Genomic DNA, 20588 nt, shown 5'->3' on the forward strand with positions numbered 1-20588 from the left:
ACAATGTAAGCATGCAATGCAAAGTATACAGTGTAAGTATACAGTGCAAAGTATACAATGTGGGCATGCAATGCAAAGTATACAATGTAAGTATACAGTGCAAAGTATACAATGTAAGCATGCAATGCAAAGTATACAATGTAAGCATGCAATGCAAAGTATACAATGTTGGCATGCAATGCAAAGTATACAATGTAAGTATACAGTGCAAAGTATACAATGTGGGCATGCAATGCAAAGTATACAATGTAAGTATACAGTGCAAAGTATACAATGTAAGCATGCAATGCAAAGTATACAATGTAAGCATGCAATGCAAAGTATACAATGTGGGCATGCAATGCAAAGTATACAATGTGGGCATGCAATGCAAAGTATACAATGTAAGTATACAGTGCAAAGTATACAATTTAAGTGCAAAGTATACAGTGCAAAGTATATAATTTAAGTATACAGTGCAAAGTATACAATGTAAGTATACAGTGCAAAGTATACAATGTAAGTATGCAAATACTAACTTAACCTCTAACAAATAAATCAAGATCTATGTTATTTTTTAGAAAATAAAAACGTTCTTACAACAAATTGCAGTTGACATGTGGACAGTTATTCTAGGCTACATCTCCTTATTCTGTAATTTAAATTATGGCAAGTTATTAACAGACTGCTCATTAATATTAGGAAATTTGACTACTGCTTTTCTAAAGGAGAACATTGTTTTAAATACATACCCTAATTTTATTTTCCATGACAGCATCACTAATGGGTAAGCAACGTCTCTCAGGTGTCAGGTCAGGAACTCTAATAAAGCAGGTAATTAATTAAAGGGACACTCCAGGCACACAGACCACTTCTGCCCATTGGAGTGGTCTGGGTGCCAACTGCCACTACCCTTCACCCTGCAACTGTAATTATTGCAGTTTTCATAAACTGCAATATTTACCTTGAAGCGTTAAGTCCTCCTCTAGTGGCTGTCCAGCGTTGCTGGACGTCCTCACGCTATGTGAGGACCTCCAGCGTCGCTGAAATCCCCATAGGAAAGCATTGAAAGCATTATTCAATATTTTCCTATGGGGAGGTCTAATGTGCATTAGGTCTCCCCCACCGCCAGCCGCGCATGCTCAATAGGTCTCCCCCGCCAGATGACGTCAGCGGGGGAGGAGCGTGGGCGAACCCTGACCCAGTGCCGAGGGACATCGGTGCTGGATACAGGTAAGTTACTGAAGGGGTTTGTTTTCCTGGCACTGGAGAATCCCTTTAAGTAGATAAAAGCCCCCTCCTTTCCAGCCTCCCCATAAACAGAACAAAGTCAGAAACCCAGAACAGCCAGAAGGGAGCGTGTTGCCGTCAGAGAAAAGAGCTAGGAAAAAAAAATGACAGTATTTAAAACCATTTTCTCCTTTCCTGGCTAACCATGACAGCATCATGGGTAATACCCCAAGAAAACCAAGAAGGGAGAGGCACCACTAAAGAAACTGCAAAAAATACTTTTTTATTAGAAGCAACTGCCATCAAAACACCTCTGCCAAAGGAAGAGGAAGAACCTTTAGCCACGTTCACTTTATAGTGTTTAATATCAACAGAGATGACAAGATAGCTGCCCTGCATATCTCTTCTACAAACGCCTCCACCACAGAAGCCAAATAAGTTGCAGGTATCATGTAATGGTGTAATGGAACAGAAGGTATGGAGCTATTAAGGTCATTCATCTGAGGAATAGTTTCTGACTTTTCCAAAGGAATTCTAAGGAATTCTAAGAATATCCCAAACCATTAGAATAAGTCAATTAATGGTTCTAGAATCAATGGCTTTCTTGGCAGATTCATACTTCCTCATCACAAGGAATGCCTGGAGCTTCTCTAGGTCAGAACTGAAGTCAGAGGAGATGTCAGACATACAGCTGCCTTTTAGTCATTTTATGATATGAGACAGCACTGAAATCCTTCTTCCATAGCCTGTGAAATCCATTATTTCAGTTCTTTTCTAGACGAAAACCAGAAGAAATCCTTCAAGAACTGGATTGCTCTCACCTGCCCACCAGGAAGACTAGCGACTGTATGGAGAGTGAGGTACATTCAACTTCACTGCTGCTGTTGTAGATAAATCAAATGAATCCCAAAAAGGAGTTTAATTTATAGAATTAAACCTGACCCACTTAGTCCTACCCAGGAAGGCTTGGCTCCATCAGAGAGAGAGGCTGAACTACCTCTGTAATTACAATGCTAAACATTGTAAGATATAGCTAAAATAAAAATAAAAAAATAAGAGAAACTAAAACCTGCCAGGCACATGAGGACAGTAGAAAAGACTGGGTAGGCTGAGAATGAGGGGGCTTTTACCTGCTTACTTAAAGGGACACTATAGTCGCCACAATAACTTTAGCGTAATAAAGCGGTTTTGGTGTATAGATCATGCCCCTGCAGTCTCAATGCTCAATTCTCTGTCATTTAGGGGTTAAATCACTATGTTTGCAGCCCTAGTCACACCTCCCTGCATTTGACTTACACAGCCTTACTTAACACTTAATCTAAAGAGTCATCTAATGTTTATACTTCATGTTTTGCAAATTCTGTTTTATTTAGAATTTCTTATCTCCTGCTCTGTTAATAGCTTGCTAGATCCCGTAGGAGCTTCCTGTATGAAGTTAAAGTTAAATTTACAGAGCAGGAGATAAAAACTTTTAAAGTAAGTTACATCTGATTCTGTCACATTTTTCTTTGTTTTTATTTTCCAAAGCTTGATAAAGGTAGAACATTACTCAGCATATGAAAACATAGCCGATGAAAGGCAATTAAAGAAGATATACATTGGTACGAAACATAGGTATTAATTGAAAATACTGTATCATACAGCATATAAAGGCACATCTTACAAAGAGAATAACATAACGAACTGAAAGCCCAACCAGGCAATACTAGAAGATGTTTCCAACGAATGTCTCTGTAACATATACCTTGTTCACTGTGAAAACTCAATAAACACAGAATGTTTAAAAAAAAGATGTTCCATAGCGTTATATAAATAGGGATTTTAGCTGTGCCATGCAAGTAAGGGTAGATGGTTCAAAGCCAAAAATGTATCTCATACATAGTCAGAAAAAATGAGTGTAGTAATGCTATACCAACAATAACTTTCAGCTTGGTATATCGTTAATATAATACTGATAAATCAGGTAAGCCGTCTAACTGTAGAGGCTAGCGATACTATCGGTATTAAATACAGATACGTAAATCAAATAACATAAAACATAAGAGACACACTCAGCATTCGTGAAAAAGGAAAAAAAATGTAATGTCTAACAATTAGTGAAAGAGGTATCAAAAGTATGGAATGCAGTAACATAGCACAATAACTTCTATGACCATCATGTATATACATTTCAAATATCGTGTAATATGTAGGCAAGTATACAACAACTTTGCAGTGTAGCATAGTGTGCTAAAAATAAATTAAATTAAATTAAAAAAAGAAATAAAAATGTAAAACCTGGAGTGTAGTGTATTGTAGAAGGCCAGAGCTCAGGAAGGCCAGAGCGTGGCGTCCCAGCCTTGCAAGTTACATGTAATTGAAAATGAAACCATTTTAGTTTCATGCAGGCTGTGTAAGTCACAGCCAGGAGAGGTGTGGATAGGACTGCATAAACAGAACTTTAACTCTTAAATAGCAGATAATTAAGCAGTGAGACTTTAGGGACATGATATATACACCAAAACTGCTTCATTAAGCTAAAGTTGTTTTGATGACTATGGTGTCCCTTTAATCAACTAATTGCTTTATTAGAGCAGTGAGACACCTTAATATGAATGTGATAGCATTTAATGTATGTATCTGTATAATTTTAAAAAAGCATATTGGCTTATAATATTACAGTAAACAATTTGATCCACTTTTTAGATTTCTGTACAACATCCCCTTTAAACCTTCTGCGGCTCTATGAAACATATTACTTAAATTAAAATGTACAAAAGAAATCTTTCATTTGTGGTAAAAACCACTGCAACATACTGCAGAACTACAATACCCTAATACATTATTACAGTGAGGGAAAAAAGTATTTGATCCCATGCTGATTTTGAACGTTTGACCACTGACAAAGAAATTAGCCATCTATAATTTTAAAGGGACTCTCCAGTGCCAGGAAAACAAGTCCGTTTTCCTGCAGTGCCCCCCTCCCTCCCATCCCCCATCCCATGTTGCTGAAGGGGTTAAAACCCCTTCAGTGACTTACCTGAATCCAGCGCCGATGTCCCTTGGCGCTGGGTCAGACTCCGCCCACGTTCCTGACGTCGGCAGGGGAGACCTAATGCACATGCATTATTTAATACTTTCCTATGGGGATTTCGGCAACGCTGGAGGTCCTCATGCACACCGTGAGGACGTCCAGCATTGTTTAAAACACTTCTTTTGTTTTAAGAAACCGGAGGGCCTTCTAGTGTCTGTCTGATAGACAGCCACTAGTGGAGGTGATGGGAGTTGGCACCCAGACCACTCCCAGACCAGTGGGCAGAAGTGGTCTGGATGCCCGGAGTGTCCCTTTAATGGTAGGTGTATTTTAAGTGAGAGACAGAATAACGAAAAAAAAAAAAACACAGAAAAACGCATGGCAAAAAAATTATAAATTGATTTGCATGTCAATGAGTGAAATAAGTATTTGATCCCCTATCAATCAGCAAGATTTCTGGCTCCCATGTGTCTTTTATACAGGTAATGAGCTGAGATTAGTAGCACTCTCCTAAAGGGAGTGCTCCTAATCTCAGCTCGTTACCTGTTTAAAAGACACCTCCCCACAGAAGCAATCAATCAATCAGATTCCAAACTCTCCACCATGGCCAAGACCAAAGAGCTGTGCAAGGATGTCAGGGACAAGATTGTAGACTTACACAAGGCTGGAATGGGCTACAAGACCATCGCCAAGCAGCTTGGTGAGAAGGTGACAACAGTTGGTGCGATTATTCGCAAATGGAAGAAACACAAAATAACTGTCAGTCTCCCTCAGTCTGGTGCTCCATGCAAGATCTCAACTCGTGGAGTTTCAATGATCATGAGAACGGTGAGGAACCTGCCCAGAACTACATGGGAGTGTTTTGTTAATGATCTCAAGGCAGCTGAGACCAAATTCACCAAGAAAGCAATTGGTAACACACTACGCTGTGAAGTACTGAAATCCTGCAGCGCCCGCAAGGTCCCCCTGCTCAAGAAAACACATGTACAGCCCATCTGAAGTTTGCCAATGAACATCTAAATGATTCAAAACAGACCTGGGTGAAAGTGTTGTGGTCAGATGAGATCAAAATCAAGCTCTTTAGCATCAACTCAACTCGCTGTGTTTGGAGGAGGAGGAATGCTGCCTATGACCCCAAGAACACCACCCCCATCGTCAAACATGGAGGTGAAAACATTATGCTTTAGGGGTGTTTTTCTGCTAAGGGGACAGGACAACTGCACTGCATCAAAGGGACGATGGACAGGTCCATGTACCATCAAATCTTGGGTGAGAACCTCCTTCCCTCAGTCAGGGCATTGAAAATGGGTCGTGGGTGGATATTCCAGCATGACAATGACCCAAAACACACAGCCAAGGCAACAAAGGAGTGGCTCAAGAAGAAACACATTTTGTCCTGGAGTGGCCTAGCCAGTCTCCAGACCTTAATCCCATAGAAAAACTGTGGAGGGAGCTGAAGGTTCGAGTGGCCAAACGTCAGCCTTGAAACCCTAATGACTTGGAGAAGATCTGCAAAGAGGAGTGGGACAAAATCCCTCCTGCGATGTGTGCAAACCTGGTGGCCAAAGACAAGAAACGTCTGACCTCTGTGATTGCCAACAAGGGTTTTGCCACCAAGTACTAAGTTGAAGGAGTCAAATACTTATTTCACTCATTGACATGCAAATCAATTTATAACTTTTTTGACATGTGTTTTTATGGATATTGTTTTTTTAATTCTGTCTCTTTCTGTTAAAATACACCTACCATTATCATTTCTTTGTCAGTGGGCAAACATTTAAAATCAGCAGGTGATCACATACTTTTTTTTACCTCACTGTATGCCTTTTTCAATTTCAACAGAAGCACATCAGATCTTACAGAGATAGGGCTCATCATATTATATTTTCCAGCATTTTTCCTTTGTTGTTTTTTTTTTAGCTAGTACTTTATCACATCCAAGACGAGGAAATGAAGGCATCAGTTTAATATGCTGGAACCAGGAAAAAGGTAAGGACGTTTTACCATTCACCGCATTTTACAGGCATATCTACATATATATGTTACAAGTACTAATGCTTAGCAGGAGAAACACAGAGGTGACACAACCATTGCCATGTGTAAGTACAGACTGCATGGTACTTGGTATGCCAGTTCATTTTTATTTGCTATTTCAATCTATACACTCTGGTTGCATAATCTGATAAATCTTTTTTTTTTTTTTTGTCTAAAAAATCTTTACATTTTTCTCCTGTAAACCAGGAAGTCTGTTCATTAAAAGGCATTATAGATTGATGGCCAAAAATGCAGGGTGAGAATTCTCCTTGTCAGTCTAGTTGACATTTTTTTTGTTTTTATTAATTAATTGTCACTTCCCCATAACTCTCTCACTCACCACTCAAACTGATGAGTTTGCAAACACTGATTTCACTACATATTAATTAATATAAACTGTATTGTATTTTTTTTCTTTAAAGCAAGAAGGCAAAGTGCTGCCAAAGATCTTCTGGAATCAGAGAGAAAATATGTCCTGAACTTGTCTCACATTTTGAAGATTCGAGCCTCTTTGCAAGGGTCTGACATGAAGAGGAGCAGCAAGGAGAGAAGGTATTGTATGTTAAAGCACCACAGTCACGCAGTACTTAGCCTTTATCAATCGCTTCCTCTTTCTTCCTTTTTTTAATTTTCATCTATTTTTAACTTCAAATAAGAGACAGAGTAGGGAGTAGTACTCTGAGTAGTACTCTGACTAATATAGTCAGTACAGAACAATCAGATTCTCTTCATAAAATTTCACAACCATAATTTCAATTTCACTATCTACTTTCTTCCATGCTCAGCTGTCCAAAGGAGCCCGCAACGCATTTTCATACAATTAGACCAGGTCCATGTTTTGCAAAATCTGAAGTAGTAATTCTAATTGAGCTTGGCTTGGACTGGGGGCCTTAAGAGGTTTATTTTCTTTTTTTATAGCCTTTTACGATAGAGATGATTTGTCATGAACTACTTTGTTACTCTCTAGGCTTCCTTAGCATAGGAAAAGCTGACAATGTGGATGTTATTACCATGTAGCTTCCTCCATACATTATACAGGCCAGATTTGGTGAACATTGACACACACACACACACGCACACAAACAAACAAATGTTTTACCCTTACATTTGCTTGGCCTAGCAATCTCCCAGCACTTTCTTCACATAGACATAGTGTACAATGCTAACATGATCTTAACTTCCAGGTTGTTGCATGCAGACAAATCTGACTTTATACATCTCCCAGTGTGCAAGTAACCAAATGTAAAAGTTAAGCTAATGCATGGCAGATAAGAAAATAAATCATGTACAGTTCACTGCTCCCTGTCACCTCTAAATTAGATTAAAGGTCAGTTATTATACTTTCAACCATATACGTTTGCATTCTCGGACATACATTTTTTGAAAGCATGTATGCAACCGTATGATAAGAATTTTGTAATTTAATATACACAAAAAATGCAGAATACACCTTCAAGGGTCACTTTTTGTTCATTTCTCAGTTTTTTCCCCAGTTCCTTGCGGAATTTGATCCAACATCACCTGGACCTGCTGCACATACTGCAGGAGAGAGTCCTTAAATGGTCCCGACAGGGAATCCTCGGAGATATATTCTTGAAGTTAACTAATGACGAGGTACATTTATTGGAGTCTGTGAATTTATAGTAGAAACTAGAAGGAGTGCTTTTCGCTGACAATTACAAAACGTTGCTAACACATATGGATGACGGAACTCCAAATTAGTCTGTTTTGCAGTTTCTATCCCTTCAACATTTTGAGTTCTGACTGCTCACATACCCTGTAATGCATTGTTCCAAAATGCATCTTCTCACTATCAGCACTTTTTTTACAAATCACACTTTTGTGGGTATGACTGATCCCTGGACAAGGAATGCCCATTCATTATTGGTAGAACATTATTACATAGCACTTCCCATACTATGGCAATTTTATCTCTCATGTTGCTTTAACTGCAATGTATTTTATTTTAACTCCAATATATATTTTTTCCAATGAAAATTTTTATTTGGATGAACAGAACAATGCACTAATAAAAAGAAAGGGAATCATAGTCCTATTTTCACAAATTCATTTTTAATAACAATAACTTTACAGGTTACGAAAATATTATAAATCACAGAAGGAAAATAAACACAATGCAATATAGCAATATACAATATACACAATGAATGCAATGAAAAGAGTGAGGAAGAAAAATTGAAAACTGTTTAGTATGAAGTGTTGTTTGTGCTGGGCATTGAAGGTGGGGGGTCATCAGCCACTAGACTTGTGCATTCCTTTGTTTCAAACAAATTGTGATTTGTCCCAGTTGTGGACAATGAGAAATGAGTTCAAGATCCTGGACTCAGGAAAGGTAAATGGAGGAGTCATGAAACAAACGAAATGGACAATATACAAACTGCTTTGTTCGTTTAGTGATTCAGCATTCCATCCGTTGCGCCAAATAAAAAAGATAATTGAGAGAAAAAAAGATGACCAATGTTTGTGGAAGAGCCACTAAATGTTGATTTTATTCACAGATGAAATGAGAAATGGCAAATAAATAAAGACATTTTAAATAATGCCAACCCAATCACAATATTTAAATAAATTAAATTTAAATTGATATATTTAATAAATGTGTACTGCAAAATATAAAACATACACAATATTTATATTAACTATATATCTTGCAGTAAAGTGATTGGCCAATTTTCCTGCCATTTTGGTTTGTCCAAGTGGTTTTTGCCAAAACGATCACATGGGTGAAATTAGTTTGAACCAAAATGCCACATAGACAAAACATAAATTGACAGAAACTATTTTTTTTTCCTGGACAAATCGATTTGGCTAACCAAATATTTTTGCCATGCACAAGTCTATTAGCCACTACCTGATTTAACTAAGCTGTGAAAAGGACACTATAAGCAACAATGCAACTCTAGCATAGTGAAGTGGTTTTAGTGAATAGCTAAAGCCCCATGCAGTTTAACTACTCAATTTTCTGCTATTTAAGCGTTAAATCACTTTGTTTATGCAGCCCCCATCACACCTGTGACTGTGACCAACACATTTAATGTAAAGAAGGATCAAATGTTTAAACTTCCTTTATTGCACTGTCTGTTTCATTTAGAATTTGCTCTGTTACTAGCCAGCCAGAGCCTGCAGGAGGATCTTGGGTGTGATTAACAAAATTAGAATGGTAGGAGATAAAAATCTCTAAACATCTAATTAAAGGACCACTCTAGGCACCCAGACCACTTCAGCTTAATGAAGTGGTCTGGGTGCCTGGTCCAGCTAGGTTTAACCCTTTTTTATATAAACATAGCAGTTTCAGAGAAAGTGCTATGTTTATATAAGGGTTAAGCCAGCCTCTAAATCCTCTAGTGGCTGTCTCATTGACAGCCGCTAGAGGCGCTTGCGTGCTTCTCACTGTGAAAATCACAGTGAGAGCACGCAAGCGTCCATAGGAAAGCATTGTAAATGCTTTCCTATGCGACCGGCTGAATGCGCGCGCAGCTCTTGCCGCGCATGCACATTCAGCCAAAAGGGAGGATCGGAGGAGGAGAGGAGGAGGAGAGCTCCCCACCAGGCGCTGGAATAAAGGTAAGTTTTAACCCTTTCCTCTCCCCAGAGCCCGGCGGGAGGGGGTCCCTGAGGGTGGGGGCACCCTCAGGGCACTATAGTGCCAGGAAAATTAGTATGTTTTCCTGGCACTATAGTGGTCCTTTAAAAACGAAACACTGTTTTCATGGAGGCTGTGTGAGTTTTGGATAGGGAAGGTGTGATTTAACTCCTTAATGACAGAGAATTGAGCCGTGAGACTGCAGGGGCATGATCTATACACCAAAACCACTTCATAAGGAGTAACTGTGAATCTAATTTGTATACTGTAGTTATTATTTATATAGTACCCAGATATTCCACAGCACTTTAATATTAGAGAAATACCCTGTTCAAACAAGCTTTCAATCTATGGTAGGCATATATATATATCACTAGGCATCTTGCCCACGAATTGGTTATCAAACCTGGATTTACTAGCTCTAAGACAATGACATTAAAACTCCTCTAACCAGCTGATAATCTAATCTAGCTATATAGAAAGAGTGCTCTGTGTATAAAAGGTGCTTAGTGGGTTATCAAATAAACTGTAGATAGATAAACAGCAGCTCTACACACGTGTAAATACCCCCAAAATTACACAAAAATAGTATTGACAAAACAGGTAACCCAGGTGGAACAAACCACCAAAAAAGTACACTTAGCGCTCCAATAAGTGTACTCTTTTGGTGGTTTGTTCTACCTGGGTTACCTGTTTTGTAAATCTAGCTATCTGTCCGTGGAGTTATATAGCACATTAACAAGCAAGTAATACATTTAAAAATAGTTTTCCATTAAATTTTTACTAATTGTTGTCTGATTAACTCTTATTATGTGTGATTAGCTCTTTGAATTCCAATTAATCCTAGACATTATTGTTACACCTCCCAGTGGAAAATTCTGTGATCTTAAGTCATGGTGCATGTGATACGTATGGCTTATACAATATAGAAACAATGGTAAACCCCAACCAGTATACTTAACTTTGATATTGTTTGTGTTTTCAGCTGTGGCCTATATTCCTGATTAAGCCTCTCAACCAACAACATGTACAAATAGAATAATCAGGGTTACAGCTGTATATCTAAAAAAAAAAAAAGCACATAGCATAATAATACGGTTGCTACGAGTATTGCACTTACAAAATATGTGGAATTATATGCTCTCACCTCAATGTAGTTGGGGCCTATTAGTTCTCACTTCACCTTCCAGCTCTTTTTTTGTAGCTAAAAGACTAATTTAAACTAAAGCTAATTTATTAATATCTAAAAAATATATTTAAATTGGTCCGGCCCTGCGCGTTTCATCTAGCAAATCGATGAAACGCGTAGGACGGTGAAAAAATATAAAAACCACAATCAAACACAAATTAATAATAACCCTATGCACCCCATGTCCTTTTATACAGTGTCCATATTCTCCGCTCATTGGTGGATTCGTAAGTGCAAAAGTTGCCTAACCCTGGATGGGGATGAAGTTCAAGACAATCAATTTTCTTGCTTTTTCTTGAGGGTTTTCTTTTCCATATCATTTGAACATTATGATCACAGTGATAAATGTTTATTTTAAATTGATTGAGTTTGTGTCTTTTTCTTTAAAGAATACTTTTTTGGACTACTATGTTGCTTACTTGAAAGACTTGCCAGAAAGTGTTTCCGTGATTCATATTGTGGTTCTTAAAGAGGTAAATATATTATAATCATTCACTAGTCATTAACAAACATTTGTACTTTTCCTTTCCTAAAAAATAATATGTTATTGAAGAAATGACACTCATTACAGTATATTTAAAGAAGGGCCAATGTGGATGGAATATAATAAAATGTATCTCTCCCCTATAAATGACCATTGTAATATTATTTATATATATATATTTATGTATGTTGCTATGACTTTGCTTTCTTGTTTGTATGGCTTTTATTCTTGTTTTTACCTTAGCAGTCAGCACTTTTACCTCACGTGGATATATTTGGTAATGCAGTGTGACAATTCTAGATGTTTCTGTATTTTATATATATAGCCACATGTTGACAAATATATGTTGGATTTAATTTCTCCTTGAGCATCGAGATTTTAGGTTTCCTAGGAAACCCTTATGCCTTGTAATTCAGTTGATAAGTGTGTATATTTGTTGGATTGTTTGTGCTGGTGTTTTCATGTTTTAGTGTGGTAGTAAGATGAAATTTCATCAGCCTCCCAATTTAAAGCTTTTTCTACCCTTATTTTAGTTCTGTTACTGTGATAGTTTTAATCAAAATTAATCTCAGGACAAAATCATAAATCAGTCAGTCCTCTTCCTGGGTCCTGTTGGTTGGAGCCTGGAGGGTTCAGACATGCACATGGTCTTGTGGGTTTTAATGATTTCAGACAGACAATGGAGTGCAGACACTTCCTGGAAACCTTTTAGAGCCAGCATCAAAACGGGAACTCCGAGTATACCGTGGTTACGGTGATATGTGTTATCTGTTTTCAATCTTCTCTAAACACAAATTGCATATTAGAGACCTCAAGCACTCTTAATCAAAACCTTCCAGGCTCTGACCAGTGGGACCCAGAAGGGAGACTAACTGGTAAAACTGTAAGTGCATGGTCGGGATATAAGGTAACAGATGACCAATGGACTCTGTCCTTTAGGATTTTTAAAAGACTGCTCCTCAAAACTATTGTATTGTTTCATAAACTGACAACTAAGTGTTTTTTTTGTTTTTTTTTTCATTTTTTATATTCTTTTTTTTTGTTATGCATGTGAGTACATCAAAGCTGACATTGCCACAACAACATATGTAAGCCATCACAGAAGTACACAAATTACAATGCTGACATGACATCCTTAACCTGCACATGTTTGTAAAGTAGAAGAGAGAACAAGATATTTTAACACGTCTAGATAATGGGCTGTCGCAAAGCTTTCAGACAGAGAAGAGAAGCAAAACTTGATACCACTGTAACTGATCCCCTATACTCCGGCTTGGTATATCTGTTATAAATCTCCCGTGTCCCAAGCGCAGTAGTGATTATAGCCCAAGTTCCCCCAAGCATCAGCCTAGACTTGATGAAGGGGTAAAACTAATCTGGCCAACTGGTCCACTTATATACAAAATCAGGAGGCTGGAGAACACGCCCAGAACACTCCCACAAAATGGCTACAATTTACAGTGTCAGCATGATTAAGCATAAATGACATAAAATAAGAAAACACATAAAAATACATAATAATCATATAGGAACCCCCACAAATGTTATATCCCCGGATAGCTTGGATCTGAGCGCCCAAGTTGTCCAAATAGTGTCAGATCCGTGAAGTGTAGAGGAAACGCCACCGTGTCAAAGTTCTGACCGGCCGCACACATGGTCCTATGCCCAAAACAGTTCAAGGGCGTTTGGTGCTTTTGCCGGTCAACTTTCGGGAGCTCCTGTGGCCGCAATACGGGGTACACCGTCTTGCTCTTAGGTAGTATTTGTTCCCCTTAGTCTCAAGCACCTTCTGTCAGGATCGGGTCAGGGATCCAACACGCAGAGTACAAAGAGTAGCTGATACGTATACCGGTCCTTAGAATGGCCGGACTAACGTATAACTACAATAGAATGGTCAGAGACAAGCCGAGGTCGAGGATAACAGAGGACAGGTAAGCGAGAGACAAGCCGGGTCAAGGATAACAGTGTAACGAGTATATACCCCTACACGCAGGATCCAGCCTAACAGAAGACAGTACAGAGGAGAGATACGTCTACCGGACCTTAGAGTGGCCGGACTCGACGTAATAGGATAAGACAGAGTCAGGAACGATCCGAGGTCAAGGGCACAAAGAGACAGCGTAAACGAAAACTAGCCGGGGACTGGTACACAGGAATCAGCAAGCCGGCAAACAGTACAGAAAAGGATAAAGCGAAAACGAAGTCAGAATACAAAGCCAAGGTCAAATACGGAGAAACACAACTGAACACAACAAGCACTAAAGGGAACTGTAGCAGAAACCACGATAGGGCAAGGAACTAAGGGAAAAGGGTAAGTATAAGTAGCCTTCAAACTAATGTGATTGGCTCCTGTCACTTCCACTCCCCCAACAGGTAAGTGTATGGGGTGATTGGCATGACAGGAGCCAATGGGAGCCTTTTTGCAATTTAGGCTCCCACTGTCTCTTTAAGAGCGCGCCCGAGATTCGCGGCGCGCTCTTAGCTGCAGGCGGGACACGTGACCGCTTCTCGTGGTCACTGCCCGCCTTCCTGTCAGAACAGTCGGACGAGCCGCGCGCGGCTCGTGCAGCCGCAGGACCGCGCGCGGCTTGAAGAGAGGACCGCGTCCGGCCCCCGGATAAGGTAAGTACCGCTACAGTACCCCCCCCTGAGGACACGCCCTCCGGGCGGGCAGGACCAGGCCTGGCAGGAAAACGCGAATGGAAAGAACGTACAAGGCGGGGAGCATGAACAGCATCCGCAGAAATCCAACTGCGCTCCTCAGGCCCATAACCCTTCCAATGTACCAAGTACTGAAGCCGACCCCTAAGAAAACGAGAGTCAATAACAGCAGATACTTCGAACTCCTCATGACCCTCCACAGAGACAGGAGGGGGAGGGGGAGTATGCCGGGTATAGCGGTTGTGTACGTAAGGCTTCAACAAAGAGGTGTGAAATACATTGGGTATACGCAGATTCTTAGGCAGACCCAAGGCATAAGAAACGGGATTAACCTTATGTATAATGCGATAAGGACCAATGAAGCGGGGAGCCAATTTCATAGAAGGCACCCGGAGGCGAATATTCCGTGTGGAAAGCAAAACCCTGTCCCCCACAACATAGGAAGGAGCCGCTCTGCGATGCTTGTCAGCCTGAGCCTTCTGGCGGGCAGCAGAGTCCACCAAAGAACGCTGAACCTGCTCCCAAGTATTACGCAAACCAGCCAAATGCTCATCCAGAACTGGCATGCCCTGAGAGGAGAATGCAGCCGGAAGAACAACGGGATGCTGGCCATAGACAACGTAAAAAGGGCTTTTGCCGGAAGAATCATGAGTGGCATTATTCCGAGCAAATTCAGCCCAAGGAAGCAGGTCAGACCAATTGTCCTGATGGTGAGACACAAAACAACGGAGGTACTGCTCTAGAGACTGGTTGGCACGTTCAGCAGCTCCATTAGACTGGGGGTGGTAAGCGGAAGAAAATGAGAGGGAAATACCCATCTCCGAACAAAAGGCTTTCCAGAACCTGGAAATAAATTGGCTACCCCTATCGGATACAATAGATAAGGGAATACCATGTAATCGAAACACTTCTCTAGCGAAGATAAGAGCCAATTCCTTGGAAGTGGGCAACTTGCGAAGAGACACAAAGTGAGCCATTTTGGAAAACCGATCTACTATCATTAGGATGACTGTGTTACCATTCGAAGGGGGTAATTCAACAATAAAATCCATTGATAGATTAGACCAAGGTCTCTCGGGAACGGGCAACGGATGCAACAGCCCACAAGGAACTCTACGAGAGGTTTTCATACATGCACAAGTAGTACAAGCACTTATATAGTCAGTAACATCCTTACGTAAGGTATCCCACCAGAAATACCGAGAAACGGCTGACACTGTTTTGGAAATACCAGGATGTCCAGCAGTCTTAGTATCGTGATAAAGTGACAGAATATCCCGTCTCTCGGGAATGTCAACGAACAATTTATCATTAGGCCTCTCGCTGGGTGCCATGCCTTGTTTCGCTTGTATGGCCTGCAAGAGGGACGAGGAAATAGACAATATAGTAGTTGCTATTATCCTGTCTGGGGGAATGACAGGAGTGACATCAATCTCCTGTTTGTCAATAGTCTCGAATTGTCTGGACAGAGCGTCCGCTTTAGTGTTCCGGTCACCTGGCCTATAGGTGATTATATAATTAAAATGAGACAAGAACAGTGACCACCTAGCCTGCCTTGAAGACAATCTTTTAGCTTCGCTAAGGTAGGATAGGTTCTTATGATCTGTAAATATGAGAATAGGATCCTTAGTTCCTTCTAGCAAATGTCTCCATTCTTTGAGTGCTAAAATGATAGCAAGGAGTTCGCGATTACCCACATCATAATTCCTCTCTGCCTTGGACATTTGTTTAGAAAAGAAGCCACAAGGATGCAATGGCTTGTCAGGAGACTCTCTTTGGGATAAGACAGCACCTACCCCTATATCGGAAGCATCAACCTCAAGTATATATGGCAATGAGGGGACAGGATGCTGTAAAATAGGGGCAGAGGCGAACGTAGTCTTAAGAAAGTCAAAAGCCTGAAGTGCCTCAGTAGACCAGACACGTGTATTGCCATCCTTTTTAGTCATACGAGTTATAGGCGCTACTATAGACGAAAAACCTTTGATAAAACGTCTATAATAATTAGAGAACCCCAGAAAACGCTGGATGGCTTTCAGACCTTGCGGCAGAGGCCATTCTATGACTGCAGCGAGCTTCTGGGGATCCATCCGAAAACCCTCGGCGGAAATCAAATACCCTAAAAACTGGACCTCGGACTGGTCGAATAGACATTTTTCTAATTTGCAATAAAGACCATTAGCAAGAAGGGTCTTCAGAACTGTTGTAACATGTCTGTGATGAGCGTGAATGTCTGTAGAATATATTAAAATGTCATCCAAGTACACAATAACAAATGAGTGAATAAAATCCCTTAAGACATCATTAATAAATTCTTGGAACACTGCTGGGGCATTGCAAAGCCCAAATGGCATGACGGTATACTCATAATGACCTGACCGAGTGTTAAAGGCTGTCTTCCATTCGTGGTCCTTTTTAATACGTATCAAATTGTATGCTCCTCTAAGATCTAATTTGGTGAATACCGTAGCATGTTTGAGCCTGTCAAACAATTCTGTTATTAGAGGTATAGGGTAAGCATTTTTGATGGTGATCTTGTTAAGACCTCTATAATCAATGCAAGGTCTTAAATCACCTTCTTTCTTTGATACAAAGAAGAACCCCGCTCCAGCCGGAGAAGAGGATCTTCTAATAAATCCCTTGTCTAATGACTCTTTAATGTACTCCTCCATGACACGGTTTTCTTGAACCGATAGGGGGTACACCCTGCCCTTAGGAGGTATAGTACCAGGCAACAAATCAATAGCACAATCGTAGGGTCTGTGAGGCGGTAATTTGTCAGCCTCTCTTTTATCAAAGACAGTCTTTAAAGTTAAATACTGAGAGGGTATAGTCGTAGATAAAGGAGGAACAGTAGGAACGTTAATAGAATTCACAGGCGTGACTTCAATAGTACATGACTCATGGCAGGCTTCACTCCATGATTTTATCTGCCCTGTCTCCCAGTCAAAAATGGGATTATGGGCACGTAACCATGGATACCCTAACACCAACTGTGAAGAGGGAGAGGTGATGACCTGGAACCGAATGGTTTCATAGTGTAGAACCCCTGTGTACATGTGTAGCGGTGCAGTCTCGTGAGTAACAACAGGAGATATCAATGGTCTACCATCTATGGCCTCAACGGCCAAGGGTATCTCCTTCTCTCTGATGGGAATATTGTTTCTCTTTACAAAACCAGAGTCTATAAAGTTCTCGGCTGCCCCAGAATCAACCAGGGCGTCTATGTTTTCAACTATACAACTCTCTCCCATATGTAAAGAAACAGGGAGAAGCAGTCGGTTAGGAGGCAAAGTAGGAGACTTAGAAATCACACCCAAGGCCAGTCCCCTATAAGGTCTTAGGTGCGAGAGTTTTCCGGGAGCAGAGGACACTCCTTTACCATATGGTCTCTCTTACCACAATATAGGCAGAGTCCCTCCCTTCTCCTATGTAATTTCTCAGTATCTGAGAGTTTGGCAACCCCTAATTGCATAGGTTCCTCTTCAGGTACTTTAACACTCTCCGGTATATTAACTCTGGGTTGAATAGGTGTAACAAAACGTCTATTCCTGTTCTTCGTATAGAGCCTGTCACGAATCCTATTATCTATATCGATGAGGTAGTCAATAAGGTCCTCTAAGGCAATAGGAAGCTCCTTAGCTGCTACCTCATCCAATATAGAGTCTGATAAACCTTCCATGAAGGCCGTAGTTAACCCATTATTGGTCCAATCGACCTGTGAGGCAAGGGTACGAAACTGTATAGCGTAATCAGCCACAGACCTAGAACCCTGTTTAACCCTCATTAATGCTCTAGCGGCATTCTTAGACCTTTTCATAGTATCAAAAGTTCTGCGAAAAGCTGTTAGGAAACTGTGAAAGTTATGCACCATAGGTCCATTAGCCTCCCAAATAGGGTTTGCCCATTCAAGTGCTTTGTCGGTAAGTTGGTGCATAAAGAACCCAACTTTAGACCTCTCTGTGGGAAATGAACGTGGATACATTTCAAAATGAAACTCTATTTGGTTAATGAACCCTCTGCATGTCTTAGAATCCCCTCCATACCTAGGAGGAGGCGTTAAATGTGCTGTAGCGTTAGGCATAGTCGATACTTCAGGAAGCAGGGGTGCAGGAGGGTTAGGTGCGGTTGCTGGAATGGTTCTAGCTAAGAGCGTCTGGAGAGCCTGAGCTATTTGATCCATACGGTGATCCTGCTCTACAAATCTAGCCTCATGGGTCGCCATCTGTTGAGCTAAATCTGCGGGGTCCATGGCCCTATCGTAATGTAACGAGTATATACCCCTACACGCAGGATCCAGCCTAACAGAAGACAGTACAGAGGAGAGATACGTCTACCGGACCTTAGAGTGGCCGGACTCGACGTAATAGGATAAGACAGAGTCAGGAACGATCCGAGGTCAAGGGCACAAAGAGACAGCGTAAACGAAAACTAGCCGGGGACTGGTACACAGGAATCAGCAAGCCGGCAAACAGTACAGAAAAGGATAAAGCGAAAACGAAGTCAGAATACAAAGCCAAGGTCAAATACGGAGAAACACAACTGAACACAACAAGCACTAAAGGGAACTGTAGCAGAAACCACGATAGGGCAAGGAACTAAGGGAAAAGGGTAAGTATAAGTAGCCTTCAAACTAATGTGATTGGCTCCTGTCACTTCCACTCCCCCAACAGGTAAGTGTATGGGGTGATTGGCATGACAGGAGCCAATGGGAGCCTTTTTGCAATTTAGGCTCCCACTGTCTCTTTAAGAGCGCGCCCGAGATTCGCGGCGCGCTCTTAGCTGCAGGCGGGACACGTGACCGCTTCTCGCGGTCACTGCCCGCCTTCCTGTCAGAACAGTCGGACGAGCCGCGCGCGGCTCGTGCAGCCGCAGGACCGCGCGCGGCTTGAAGAGAGGACCGCGTCCGGCCCCCGGATAAGGTAAGTACCGCTACAAACAGAAAGGCAGGAGAGTAAACAACAAAGCCGGGTCAGAACCAAAAGACAAGTGAATAATAAAGCACTGTGTGACTAGGCGGACTAGAACCACGACAGGGCAATGAGTGAATGAGAGAACCACCGTTAAGTATCCTGGCTAGGGAGAGGGGACACGCCTCCGGCGAGTCCTGATTCGTCTCCCGAGATTTGAGTGGCAGGATGTTTCGGGTTAGCGTCATGACGTCTACCTCCGGTCCTTCTGTTATAAAAGGAAGTGACTCCCTCGCGGCCGGCGTTAGCAAGACCGAGTGAACCGCGGGAGACCGAGGAGACATGGCGTCCGGACGGATAACCTTCTAAGTCTCTACCTCTCTCAAAGGTAGAGACTCCAGGTACCCTGACAGTACCCCCCCCCTCAGATACGCCCACCGGGCGGAAGGAGCCGGGGCGAGATGGAAAGCGGGAGTGAAATGCCCTGCGAAGACGAGGAGCATGAACATCCTCTTGTGGTACCCAACTCCTCTCCTCAGGACCATATCCCTTCCAGTCAACTAAATATTGTACTCGTCCCCGGGAGACACGAGAATCAATAATGGAGTTAACCTCATATTCCTCCTGACCCTCCACCTGAACAGGGCGCGGAGGGGCGATTGTGGAGGAGAATCTGTTACAGATTAGAGGTTTCAACAATGACACGTGAAAGAAGTTCGGGATGCGTAAAGTAGCTGGAAGAGCTAGACGATATGCCACTGGGTTAATTCGAGTCAAGATCCTGTAGGGACCAATATAACGAGGAGCGAATTTCATGGAAGGAACTTTAAGACGAATATTCCTAGTGCTCAACCACACTCTATCGCCTGGAACAAAATTCGGAGCCGCCCTTCTACGTTTGTCAGCATGTTTCTTTACCAGTACAGAATTGTGTAGAAGAATCTGTCGAGTCTGATCCCACAACTTCCTCAAGTTGGCCACATGGACATCAACCGACGGCACTCCTTGGGAAGGAGAAACCGGGGGAAGAATGGATGGATGAAAGCCATAGTTCATGAAGAAGGGACTTGAATGCGTGGAGTCACAAACAAGATTGTTGTGCGCAAACTCTGCCCAAGGAATCAAACCGACCCAATCGTCCTGGTGTTCGGAAACAAAACAACGTAAGTATTGCTCAATCTTCTGGTTAGTTCGTTCAGCAGCTCCGTTAGACTGAGGATGATAGGCGGACGAAAAATTCAATTTGATGCCTAATTGAGAACAGAACGACCTCCAAAAACGTGAAACAAATTGGGAGCCTCTATCAGAAGTGATCTCAGAAGGAATCCCATGTAAACGAAAAATCTCTTTAGCAAAGACCTCCGCCAATTCAGGAGAAGTCGGGAGTTTAGGCAAAGGTACGAAATGTGCCATCTTGGTAAACCTATCGACTACGGTGAGGATAACAGTGTGTTTTTTAGAAACCGGCAGATCCACAATAAAGT

General features: G+C 41.5%; 1 protein-coding gene across 1 annotated transcript in view; it reads left to right on the top strand.

The window, feature by feature from the left end:
• ARHGEF33 (Rho guanine nucleotide exchange factor 33) overlaps window positions 1–20588 on the top strand; it is a 188236-nt gene that overhangs the window by 129706 nt on the left and 37942 nt on the right. The window contains exons 8-10 of the mRNA XM_063441360.1: window positions 6679–6808; window positions 7738–7870; window positions 11439–11522. Of these exons, the coding sequence (XP_063297430.1) occupies window positions 6679–6808; window positions 7738–7870; window positions 11439–11522 (347 nt within the window). The remainder of the gene's footprint in view (window positions 1–6678; window positions 6809–7737; window positions 7871–11438; window positions 11523–20588) is intronic.

Source organism: Pelobates fuscus, chromosome 2, assembly GCF_036172605.1.
Source record: "Pelobates fuscus isolate aPelFus1 chromosome 2, aPelFus1.pri, whole genome shotgun sequence".
NCBI classification, from domain to species: domain Eukaryota; kingdom Metazoa; phylum Chordata; class Amphibia; order Anura; family Pelobatidae; genus Pelobates; species Pelobates fuscus.